Source organism: Prionailurus bengalensis, chromosome D4 (genome assembly GCF_016509475.1).
Source record: "Prionailurus bengalensis isolate Pbe53 chromosome D4, Fcat_Pben_1.1_paternal_pri, whole genome shotgun sequence".
Taxonomy (NCBI): Eukaryota; Metazoa; Chordata; class Mammalia; order Carnivora; family Felidae; genus Prionailurus; species Prionailurus bengalensis.
In genome coordinates, this window is record NC_057359.1 from 86,488,845 (window position 1) to 86,501,064 (window position 12,220).

Consider the following 12,220-nt stretch of genomic DNA (forward strand, 5'->3'; position numbering starts at 1 on the left):
TATTGGCTGTAACTCTGGCTCCTGGTAGAATCTGAAATGCCCCAGGGGCTAAGTATTCACCGTTGAATCACTTTTTCCCCTTTTCATCTGAGAAAAGATGCTTCCTTCCACCCCAGGGCCCCCTGAGAGACAGAAGAAAGAGTCATAAAAGTTTATTATATGAAAGAACGAACATGGCTTCTGTACATCTATTTACAGAACAGACAGACATATTTACAACCAGGTGGAGGTCTTGGTGTCCGGCAGGTGCCCCGAGAAGAGTGAGGAGGTGTGAAGGCTCTCTCCTGGCTCGAGCACAGGGCACCTCAGCAGGAAGGGGAGAAGCAGAAGCTGGAGGGAGGGAGAGGGTTCCGGTTCTTCCTGAAGGGAGACTTGGTGGGCAGGTAGCAGGTGGGACGGAGCTCAGGGTCCATGCAGGACCCTGAAAGTGCAACGGAGATCCTGGTTTGGGCCCAGAACATTCTTGGGCTGATCACAGTGTCTCTGGGGTGCTCTGGGGAAAGGTCTGTGCCCCCTCTGTCCCTGTTGCTGCCCGCAGCTGCAGAGGGGAGGGGTCCGTGGGGGTCACAGCTCGCTGGAGCGGACAGCAGGCTCCAGTTTGTGGGACAGGGCAGTGAGGACCTTGTCAAACTTCTCATAGCGCCGGGCCTGGTTGCTGCTGGCGCCCTGGCTGCCCCAGAGGAGGCGCATCTGGAACTCAGTGCTGAACACCTCCAGGAGCTCTGGCCGGGCCTGGAACCCTGCAAGGCAGGGCACAGAGGTCAGGGGACTACCATCCAGCTGGGGAAGGCCTGGGGCTCCAGGGCCATGTTCCTAAGGCACCTCCCCCAGCTCCACCAGGAATCGAGCAACGTTTACTGATGAACATGACCACATGTGCCATGTATAATTTTTAAATCACTAGAATATAAAAATATTAATGTTAATTTGGGGGCATTTTTCTTTTCGTATTTTTCTGTAAGCTCCAAAGTTCTTTCTAAGAAACAAATACATTTTGCGAGTAAGTTTTTGCTAAGTAAAAAAAAAAAAAATTGTTCTCTCTGAAAAAGAAAAAGGCAGGAAAAACAAACACCAAAATATTCTCCCCACTTGCCTCTGGATAACTGTGGGTGATTTTTGTTTTTTATTTCCTTTTTGCCCAGCTGTAATTTCCAGTTTATCTACAGTGAAGTTTCATGACTTAAATCATGCCTGAGGCAGTAAAAGATTGCTTTGCAAACAACCTTGTAAAGCAGCCCTGTTAGGATGTCTACTTCACAGATGGGAAGACTGAGGCTCAGAGAAAGATACACAGCTTTGGTGCTCTTTGAATCATCTCTATCCCTCCACCTGCACCAGATGCCTTCTGCTAACAGTTGAACTGATAAGTGAGTGAAAAACGGGTAAGAAAAAAAAAAAAAAAAGAGGGAGTGGAGCAGGCAAGAGGGATGGAGAAACACAAGTGGACGTTTGGAGGAAAGGGAAGAGCAAGTCCGGTGGAGGGAGGCCCGGCTGGCAGGACCAGTGACTTTCTCGCCACCCCTGCCCCCGCCATTCGATCGGTGACTCACCTTGCAGCTTGACCTCAGCGTTGGTGTGATACAGGCCTCCGTGGTGTGCCACTGTTCGGGCAGCCTCCAGGTGGGCCAGGATCACCTCCACACCGTGCTCTGTGCTGCCCCAGGGCTCAGGGCCCTCGGCGGGGGCCGAGTCACATTCCAGCAGAGTGATGAGCGGCAGCACATGGGGAAACGTGGTGTTGCTCAGCGGCGGGCCTTCTGCAGGGAGGGAGGCAGGTGCTTAGAGACCTTGGAGGCCCCACCATCCGCTCTGGGCCCAGGTAACAGGTGCGGCAGGGGGAGGGTCTTCCTGGGGTCCCTGACTGAGCCCCCAAGGCTCCCGACTCCCGAGGCAAGCCCCTCCTTGTGGATTCCTCCAGCTGAACCCACTGCAGCCTCAGCACAGCCCAGAGGGCCGAGCCTGGCCCTGGCTGCGGCACACACAGTCGCCAGGTGCAGAAAGTGAGCACAGGGAGAAGAGCCCACACTGAGCTCAGTCAAGCTCTCATCATCCACATTGCGAGGGTCTTTGCCGGCCCAGAGAGGGCTAGAGCCTGTCCGAGGTCACACAGCAAGGCGGGGGAAGTACCTTTGCCCTCGTTGAGGCTCTTGAGAAATGGCTTGAGCTTCTTCTCGTAGAGGATGGCACCCTCTGTGTGTCGCTGCCGAAGGGTCACCCACGTCTGCTCCAGCCGGGCAATCTGGGGAGATCAGACTGTGAGCGACCAGCCAGGAAAGGGGCCTGCACGGGCCACAGGCCACCCTGCTGAGTGGACACCCAGATATGGGATGATAATTATTATTATCACGGTCACCATTCACGTATCAGGGACTGTGCTGGCTGCATTTCACAGTCTCTCTTGAAGCCCTTGCAACAGCTCATTTTACGGATGAGGGAACTAAGGCTCAGATAGGGAAATGACTTGCCCAAGGTCATTCCAAAATTAAGTGGCAGCGCTGGGAATTGAACCACGGCCTCTAGGACCCTGTGGTTCCTACTGACTCGGCACAGGAGAGCAAGTGTAGAGTGTGGATGAGGTTTGGGCTCTGAAATTAAACAGATCTGCTTCAAATCCCAACTTTTTCAGTCTCTGACTGTGTGACCTCAGGCAAGTACTGCTGTGCCTCCGTTTCTCCAGAAGTAAAATGGGACAATAGAGGCACTTACTTCACAAGATTGTTTTGAGGAATCAGTGCTTGTAAAGTACTCAGTGTAGCACCTAGCATATATTAAGTGCTTGCTAAATGATAGCCATTTTATATTTATTCTTGAAATTCATTTAATATTTGTCACTCATTTTACAGGTGGGTAAACTGAAGCCCCAAGAAGGGGAAAACTTGGACTCAGTTCTCACAGTTACCTTTGCACAAAGGCTGCCTAAAAGTCACAAAGTTCTTCCTGATTCAATGTACAGTCATCGCAAAGGATCGTATCCCAGGGCTCCTCCACACAGCGACTACCTGAAGCCCAGCTCGAGATGCACCCCTCTGTACCTGAGCCATATCTAGGGCGCCCATGACCGCAGCGAAGCTGAACATGTTGCCCATGGTCCCCCGAAGTTCCGCCGCCAGCTGGATGGTCTTGTGCAGAAGCGCTGCCCGCTCCTCGGCGGAGCCCGTGCAGCCCAGGATGTCCACGGCCAGCATGATGGACATGGTGTGGAACCTGTCGGAGCCGCCAGGTCAGAGGGGAGGGGTCCTGTCACTGCTTGTGGTTGGGCGCCGAGGAGCGGAGGGGGCCGAGCCCAAAGTGACAGGTTGGAAAGGGTCAATGAGATTGGGGGGCGTGGCCAGAGCGAGGGAAAGCAAGCCCAAGGGCTTCTGATTGGTCAGTATAAGTCGGGGGTGGGGCCAGAGGCTTTTGAGCGCCAGGCTGAGGGGCTTGTGATCGATCAGCGGAATTCACCCGGCTGAACAGATTTAGGCAAGAAGAGTAGCTGGAGCTGATGGGCGGGGCCAAGGCTCGTGGAGTGTGATTGGTCAAGAGGGCGCAAAAGATGAAGCCGGAGATAAGAGGACTCAGTCTTTTGGGAAACCAGAATTGCTTGGAGCTGGACCCCGAGAAGTAGCGAGTCGTCGATGGATAGAGGGCGTAGCCAGAATCCATGGGAGCAGGGCTGAGAGACTCTGATTGGCTAACCAGCCAAGCAAAAGGGCCGCGAGGTAGCCCGGGGTTCCCCCCACCCTCCTCGAGTCCTCGAGCGCCGGTGCTTGCCTTACCTTTCCAGCAGGTCTAGTCGTAGCTGCCGGCCATGGGGGAGGGTGAGCAGCTCCATGCCCCAGCGGACTCCCATTAGGGTCTGCATCTCCTTGGTAACGCCCAGTATCCTAGCAACCTGCAAGGACGCCCAGAGGGCTGATTAATTTCCTGTCGCGGCTGGCCCCAGCCATCTGGGAGTCAGAGAGCTTTATCTAGGAGGGCAGCGTGGCTGGGAGGCCGGGTTTGAATTCCAGCTCTAACCCTCTGCCATGGAGCAAATGAACCTCATTTTCACGGAAATGAGGGACAAACGGGAAAATGCCCAGAGGTGTTTGATCTGTGCTAGAGGTGACCAGGATACTCTTATTCCAGAAGGCAAATCTCAGACCCAGGGAGGGAAAGGGCTTGTCCAAGGTCGCACACTGGGCCGAGAACCCAGAGATGCTCCCTTCACGCCTAGCCCTCTCCACAGGGCAATATCTCTACCCCCCTTTTCTTGCTTCCTGAGCTCAGAGACCAATGTGGCCTCCAAATGAAGTAATCAGTGCCCCCTCCCAAAACTTCAGAGGGAGAAACTGAGGTGCAGAGAGAGTCTGGGTCCTTAGATGGTCAAGATCCATTCAAGCAAAGGCCCAGGCATTGACAATTTAGGAGTCTAGGTTATGAGTTTTGCTTATTTTGTCCACTAGGGGGCATGGGGGCTGGTAGTCTTGGCTTCTACATTTTACATTCCCCGGGAACAGCCAGGCTGACTCTTAGCAAGCTGAAAAAGTGCCCCAGGGAGCCATACACCGCGAACTTTCCCCACTGCCCAGTTCTAGTGCCAAACTGGAGGAAGCAAGACTATCTTGTTTTTTGTTTAAAAGGAGAAAATGAAGGCGCAGAGAGGTAAAGTGATCAGCCCAAGAGTCACACAGCAAGTAAAGGACACCTGTGAAGCCAGAATCCAGGCCCACTAGCTATACTTGGGGAATTTAGGGGCCAGCTCCTCACCACCCCGACCTCTGTCCCAAAGCCAGAGGACAGAGGTGTTCTCTCTGCCCTGGTGCTCACCCAGCACCTACCAGGCAGTCAACTTTGGTGACGTGCCGGGCCAGCGTCCGGGCATCCACCTCTGCTAGCAGCTCCTTGACCTTGCGCAGGAGGCCCACCTCCAGTGGCCGGTTATCCTTGGGGATCAGTAGGGACTGGAAGGTGGCTGGGTTGAAGGAAGAGGTGGCTTCCACAATGGGGACCGTGAAGGCCCTGCCCCAGTCCCCCTCGGGGGCCCCATTTTCTGACAGTTCCTTTAGCCTCTCCCCGTAGCTCCTGGCCTGCCGGCTGGAGGCCTCAGCTGCTGCCCACTCTCGGCTGCCACGGACAGGAGGCTGGAGTTGGCAGTAATGGCCAGAGTCCGGGTCACTGTAGCTGCTAAGCGACGGTGATGGGGAGGCCTTGCAGAGCGTGTGGGAGGGACTGGCATAAGGGCCCTTGTCCGATTCCCCAGGGGGCTTTGGGGCACTTCCAGGACACAGCTGGGGTTCACTGGAGCGGCGGGTGACAGGGGAGGCAGGCAGCGCTGTGGCAGAGGGAGCTGCAGGGGCGGCGTGGACACGGGTCACTGCGGGGAGATAAAGGGAGAGAACTAGTTACCAGGGCTCCCCATCCAGTGAGGTTCTACCCTCTTCCCAAAGGACAGGCTCCATCCACCCTACAGGGGTGATGCCCCCACCTCCCTGCACCCAGGCCGGGCCCAACAGGCTCCGGCAAACTGACCGGGCCTCTATGACGCTCTTAAGTCGTCTGGACCCCAGGAATTCACACGCTCCTACCCTAAGGCTGCTGCAGCCTTGGGGAACCACTGAACTACTTGGAGATTTCCATGACTCAGGGATGCTAATAAGCCCTTGCTGGGAGTTCACTGTGTGGAATTGTTTCTCAGGGAATTAGCACTAATGATTCATTGAGGACACATGTGCCAGGAGCTGGTGCCATGCTGGCAATACCCCGGTCAGCCACAGCAAAACCACCGTCCAAAATTAGAGGTGATGGATATTGAGCTCTTACTCCCTGCAAGATCCTTCTTTGCACATCAGTCCACTTAACCCTAACATCCTGGGAAGCAAGTATTTTCATGATCATTCTACCACGAAAACACTGAGGCTCAGGGAGGTGAACCGATCTGCCTGAGCTCTCCTACCCAGCAAGGGATACGGCTGGGGTTTCAGTCCTCAACCCTGGATGCTTTACACTGCCATGTTGCTTAGAAAATGCCCCATAAATAATCTGTGGCAAGGAATTTTAGCTTTTGCCCTCAGGGGAGTTGTTTGGCAGGGAAGTTTGTAGTGATGACAAGTCTGCGGGCCTGTGCTTAGGGAGGGATTTGTGACACCCTGTGTAGGCCACGCTGCACCAGAGCCCCTGCAGGCAAAGGTTCCTTCCAGAACGCCCGCCTCCCTGCACACTTTGCCTGCCACGTGGACAATATGCACTATGGCCCGTGGAAAACACTCGGTTTTTTTACCTTCAGAAACGAAGTAGTGGCATGTGTCTGCAACAGGAATTTTCTTTATATCAAAAAAAAAAAAAAAAAAAAGGCACAGTGCTCTGTACTTGCTGCTCAATTTTGCTACGACCCTGAAACTGCTCTAAAAAAATTCAAGCCTATTTAAAAGGAAAAAAAGAAAGAAAGAAAAAAGCACAAGACTAGCCTGTCGGAGCCAGCCATTTGGAAGCAAGGATGCGTTAAGTCCCAGCCAACGCAGGGCCCGGTAGGACACCCTACATGTGAAAGGCGCTTGACCCGTGGGGGCTGAGTATTGCTGTATAAGCCCACTTCCCAGCATTTGAGGCCAGGTTCAGTAACACAGCGAGCCTTTAACGGGCTTCACTGCATTCTGGAGAATGCACTGGAAACCTCTTCATGCACAGTGCCTAGTGCCCAGTAAGGGCTCAACAAATCACTGCTGAATGAATGAGCCACGGATATGTTTTGTGCGTCAATATCAGTAGTTCTGCTGGCTGGTTTTTAGTGTAAATTCTTACAGGGCATCATTCTCAGTAAAGAGGTAGAAACACACTCACACACTGTAACGGAAGTCATCAAAGACGGAGCACACGTGCACATACAAGGTCACTCCCACTAGATCCCCCCCACCTGGCCCTCCCCCTCCAGTGGCCATACCAGTACTGTAGGCGGGGGAGCTGGGACTCTCAGAGATGGGAGACATGGGCGAGTGCAGGTCTGGGATCTGGTCCATGCTGAGGGCACAGTTGCGGATGGATTCCCGGGGGTGGGGCAGTGATGTGCTGTGGAGCAGATACCTTCATGAGCAGAAAGCCCAGAGGGCAGAGTCCTCAGCTGGCCTTAGGACTGTCACCTCTCCCTCCATCCTAGATTGACTGAACTTCAGAGGCAGAAAAGGCTTGGGGATTGTAGAGTCCAACCCCCCGATTGGCAAATACAAACCCGAAGCCCAGAGGAGGAAGTGTTTGTGCAGTCCACCACCCACACAACTGCTCTCTTCCCGGAGAACCTTGCCCCCACTTGGAGAACTGTCTGGGAAGTAGGCCTAGCAGAAAGGATGGGGAGCCTAAGGGAACTACGCCCCCCAGCCTGGCACCTCCTCACTGCTCCCACACTATGTTCAGAATGTCAGATCCTGGCACAATTACGGTCACTGGTTCTAAACCACAGGCAAAGCGGCTACTGCCCAAAGGGTTTCCAACCAGCAATTTCTTGGCTGATGGCACCCAGCGCAGGCCTAGGGAGATGGGACCCATGCAAGTGCTGGTGGCACAGGACGGCAGGTCTCTTTGCCAAAGGCCAGGGAGGCCATAGGAATTAGGGGTATAGACTTTGGAGTCGCGGACCTGCATTTGAACCTCGGTCTCACCCTTCTCCAGCAAGTGGCTTCGCCTCTCTAAACCTATCTCCTCATCTGTAAGGTGGGTGTGTACACAGGACCCAGCTCCTGTGGACATGGGAGTTGACGAGCCTGGGCACAGAGAGCCTGGGCACCAGCACAGGGCAGGGTGCACACTGGGATCTCAGGAATGAGTCGCTGCTGTGGCTTTTCCCAGCCTCGTCTCACGCCGCCCCAGAAGCAACCAGGTGTCACCAAAATGTTGTCGGGACGTCCCATGCCCTGTGCAGTGGTTTGCACACTGCAAAGCCCCCTGCTCGGATGCCCGCCTTACCCTAGGCAGGTGGGTGGGGAGGGGTAGCAGCGGTGGCAGGGACAGGACGGCAGCCAGGGGTCCCCCTAGGCCAGGGGGCTGAGTAGGGGCCCTTTATGGGCAGGAACATGGTTGTGAGAAAGGAGGAGGGGCAGGGCCCAGAGAGCTCAGCTAGTCATGGCAGAGCTGAGGCTGCAACCGGCACCTGGCTGCCTGCAAACCCTTCGCTCGCCCTTCCTCTTCCTCGCTGCAGGAAGGACACCGAGGCTCCAGGACAATAATTCCGCCCAGTTCAGTGTGGCTGGGCCTTCTGTCCCTCACTAGCACTCTGATGACTGGTACCCCGACTTGACAAATGGGGAGACGGAGGCCTAGGGCGGGGTCCTCGCTTACCTGGTGGGGCAGCCATCGCTACGGGTGACCTTGTCGGCGGTGAGCCCGTCAGTCATGGTGACGCTGCGCCGCTTCATGTGGCTGCCCTTGGGGCCCGAGGGGCTGGCGGGGCCAGCAGCCTTGCCACTGCCCTGGCCCAAGCCATAGCAGGCCTCCAGGTAGCGCAGCGGGAAGGTGCGATTGACGGGGCAGTAGATGATGGCCCCGCTCTGTTCGGACACAGCCTTGCGACTGCCCACGTGGTACCGCACGAGGGCGGGCACGTGGTCGAAGCTCTCCTGCTCAAACAGGTACTGGATGTGGGTGTAGCTCTCACCCGCCTTCACCACGACCTTGTTGATCTTGAAGTGCAAGGCCTGGTTGCGCCAGCGGCAGGTGAGGACATAGTCACCCAGGCTGGTGAGCGAGTCCCGGATGAGGAAGTCGCCATTGCGCTGCACCAGGGTCTCGGATACCTGTGGGAGGCAGTGGTCAGGCTGGAGTAGGGCAGGGGCAGGAGAGGGCCAGACCCAGGATCTGGGGGACGCAGTGAACAGAGATATCTAAAGTTTGGGAGGGGGGAGGCAGTGACCCAGATTCAAGGGGGCGATGCAGCCACAGGCCCTGGGTGTGGTGCACAGAGGCTCAGGAATGGGAGGAATAACACCCTGGAATGTGTGTCACGGGGACACCGAGTCTGGGGGCACTGGCGGTCACACGATCTGGAACTCAGGTCTCAGACCTTCTCCTTCTTAGGGCCCGAGCTGGACAGAGTGAATTCCCAATCCTCATTCCTCCAAGGGCCCTGTGTTCTCACATGGCTCTGGGCCTTCATACCCTCCGGCTGCTTTTTCTGCCTGGACCAACCTTCCCACCCTGCCCACCTGATGAACTCTTATCCATCTTTCACTGGCCTCTCTCATCAGTGCCCCCTCCTCGGGGCTCGCCCACATTCCCTGCTGGGCACTCCATTCTTGCACTTCCTCCACTGGGCTCTGACTGCCTACCCGTCGGCCCCCACCTCGGACTACCAGCCCTCTGGGGAAGCCACCACCCCTTTTCTCTCTGCATTCTTGGTGCCCAGCACAGGGCCTGACAGAGTCGATGCTTGACAAACACTGAGAGCATGGTGAGAGAGGGAATAGGTGACTATCAGCCTGTCTGTGCCTCAGCCCAGAAACTCAACTGTGCCAAAACTGAGAATCCTTGGCATTGACACTCACTAGCCAAATGCACGAGAGGCCAATGTATAGGCCCATAGGAATAACATTTAAAAGTAATAGTAATAACAACATTAATAATAACGTGGAGTTTACCGCATATCAGGCATCAAGTTTAAGCACTTTAATTCCCACAGCAACCCTTTAAGGTAGCTACAATCATTATTCTCCATCTCTTAGATGGAGAAACAGGCTCAGAGAGGTGAAGTGACTTGTACAAGGTCACACAGTCAGTAAATGACAGAGCTAGACCTCGTTGCCATCCACTCAGATTGAATCTACCAAGCAATGGGTCAGAGCCTATCTGGGCAGGGCTGGCCAAGGTGGTGGATGGAAGCATCTAGGGCTGAAGTCCCACCCAGGGTCCACTCACCTCACGGGGGATGCGGCCATGGTACCAGGCATGGCTGCGGAGATCTGTGCTGCTGAGTTTGAGTTCCTCCTCCAACTCCTTGTGCAGTTTCTCGGGTGAGGAGTCCAGGATGTACTTCTCCTTGGAGAACTGGGCAGGAGACAGCAAAGAGTTGGCTTCCAGTCTGAAGCCCCCTTCCTTCTTCTCTCCCACCCCTCCCCACCCCAGGTGAACTGCTTCCATCCTTGGACCCTGGGAAGACTTAGGCACAGGTGCCAGAAAGGTCCTCACCCGTGAGTCCCTAGACCAGCAGGAATAAGGAAATCTCAATCAGTCCTACTATGTTCCAGACCCTGTGCTATGTGCCAGGAGTAAATGAGGCAATAAACAAACCAGTCCCTGTCCTCAAGGAAGCTCCTAGTCTAGGAGGGGAAGCAAAAGCGACATGAACATTTGAGCAGAATAAGGTCAGCACCACCGTACTGGACAGCGGCAAAGACCCGAGCGGCTTTTAGGAGGCAGAAGATAAAGTGTAGGCGAGGTAGAGTGGTCCAGGAAGCCTTCCTGGAGGGCGTGGAAACAACAAAACACTCTTCCTGCACCAAAAACACCGAACAGATCTTGCCTTGGGAGAGGGAGGATTTCTACAGGGGGATCTGGGAGGTAAGGCAGCAGGTACCCAGGAAAAGGCATGGACAAAAACTTAGGGCTGGGTGGACGAGGATACATTCTGGGATGCTGAATTATACAGTGGAAGGCTGGAGGAGGCAGCTATAAACAGGGAAGCAGAGGCCCCCACACAGACATCTCTGCTGTCCTTTACAATTCCCAAAGCCCTTTCTACTTGCCATCTCAAGCAATCCTGGCCAGATGGGGAAACTGTGGCCAAGCAGAGAAGCCAAAGGGCACTCAGTGGAGTTAATGCCCAGGACTACCCCCCTCCCACCTGCCAAAGAGGGAGACTCCTGGTTTCCTGGTTACTGTGGCCCAGGGTTGAATACCTAAGAGCAGAGGGAGGGGAGTTCCTGCCGCCAGGTGCACCCCCACCATGAAGCCCTGCCCAGTCCTGGCTGTGCCATGTGAGTTCTCTGGGCCTCAGTTTCCTCCTCTGCAAAATGGGCTTAATGACAGAACCTGCCTCATTGGATTCCAAGGATGAAAGGAGATAATACTCCAGAGGACCCATAGATGTCCTTGTCACTGTGAGGACATGTGAAATTACTTTCTCTCCCTTCCCCCAACTCCAGGCCCCAAAGATGACTGCTCTAGGATAGGTAGACTGACCCTGAACTGGCCAGGACAGATGAAAGGGACACTAGAGGGCCTGGCTTCGGTCCAGGTGACAGTCTTTCCCCAGGACCCCCTACTCACTGGGTCCAAGGGTCCTCCAGTCCACTCCCTGCCTTTTCAGACTTCTCAAAGATCTCAGAGCCTAACTCTGCAGCTCCATTCCCCACCCCTCTGCTCCCACACTGCCTCAGTTTACCCCAACCCACACTGCTCCCAAAATACTCTAATTCCCAGCTTCAGCGATATCTAGAGTCTCTGACTTCATTATTCCAACAATGATTAAGCCCCCATTCTGGGACAGGTCCTGTGCTAGGGGCTGAGGCCCCAAGGTCATCAGGACGGGTGACTTCTGCCTTAGAGGAGCCATGCAATTCCAGGTTTTCTGAATGGTTAGAGATGCACAGAGAGCTCTGGGAGCTAAGAGAGTCCCTCCTCATCTAGTCAGGGAGTAGACTCCCTGAAGAGGTGATGTTTCCACGGAGGCCTGCAGAAGGACTGGATGAGCCCAGCAAAAGCATCAAGGCAGGGTGGCAGACAGGCAGACAGGTGGGCAGAGAAGAGCTTCTGGGAAGAAAGTGGCAGAGCCAAGGTCCTGGGGTGGGGGAAAGTTTCAAAGGGCCAAGAATGATGGGGGCAGGTGGGGCAGGGCTGTCAGGCTGCTGTGGGGGGCTGGAGGCCACAGAGGGCTTTTCAAGATTCAGTCTGCTGTGTGGAAAGTGGCTTAGTGCTTTCCAGGCAAAGGCAGGGGAGGGTGGGGCACAGGGTGGGGACTGGGGAAAGGGTGTTTGTTTATGTAGCCTTTGACCGGGTATGGGGAAAGAGGGTGGAGGGGTCAGAGAGGATTTGAGATGGGGATCCTGGGAGGACAATGAGATACTCTGCAAGGTGAGAAAGGCAGGAGCAGGAGCAGCTTGGTGATGGGCACATGAAAACCTGGGCATTGAGAAGTGTGTAGGGCTCTGGGACAGATGGTGAGGGTCAGTGATGGTACAGGTGCTCAGTAAAAGACAGGTTCTGGGGATGGGGATTCTGTACATCCTCCTCCACCCCGGGTAGAAACTGATACCCCCAAAGGGCAGTTAGGCCAAGC

General features: G+C 55.0%; 1 protein-coding gene across 5 annotated transcripts in view; it reads right to left on the reverse strand.

The window, feature by feature from the left end:
- Window positions 1-136: 136 nt before the first annotated feature.
- Window positions 137-12,220, reverse strand: part of SH2D3C (SH2 domain containing 3C) — a 30,296-nt gene continuing 18,212 nt past the window's right edge. For all 5 annotated transcript variants that reach the window (XM_043565935.1, XM_043565938.1, XM_043565937.1 and 2 more), the window contains 9 exons: window positions 9,862-9,990; window positions 8,290-8,744; window positions 6,902-7,026; window positions 4,803-5,338; window positions 3,759-3,874; window positions 3,033-3,204; window positions 2,128-2,239; window positions 1,551-1,757; window positions 137-740 (listed from right to left, as the gene is read on the reverse strand). In XM_043565935.1, the coding sequence (XP_043421870.1) occupies window positions 565-740; window positions 1,551-1,757; window positions 2,128-2,239; window positions 3,033-3,204; window positions 3,759-3,874; window positions 4,803-5,338; window positions 6,902-7,026; window positions 8,290-8,744; window positions 9,862-9,990 (2,028 nt within the window). In that variant the 3' untranslated portion in view covers window positions 137-564. The remainder of the gene's footprint in view (window positions 741-1,550; window positions 1,758-2,127; window positions 2,240-3,032; window positions 3,205-3,758; window positions 3,875-4,802; window positions 5,339-6,901; window positions 7,027-8,289; window positions 8,745-9,861; window positions 9,991-12,220) is intronic.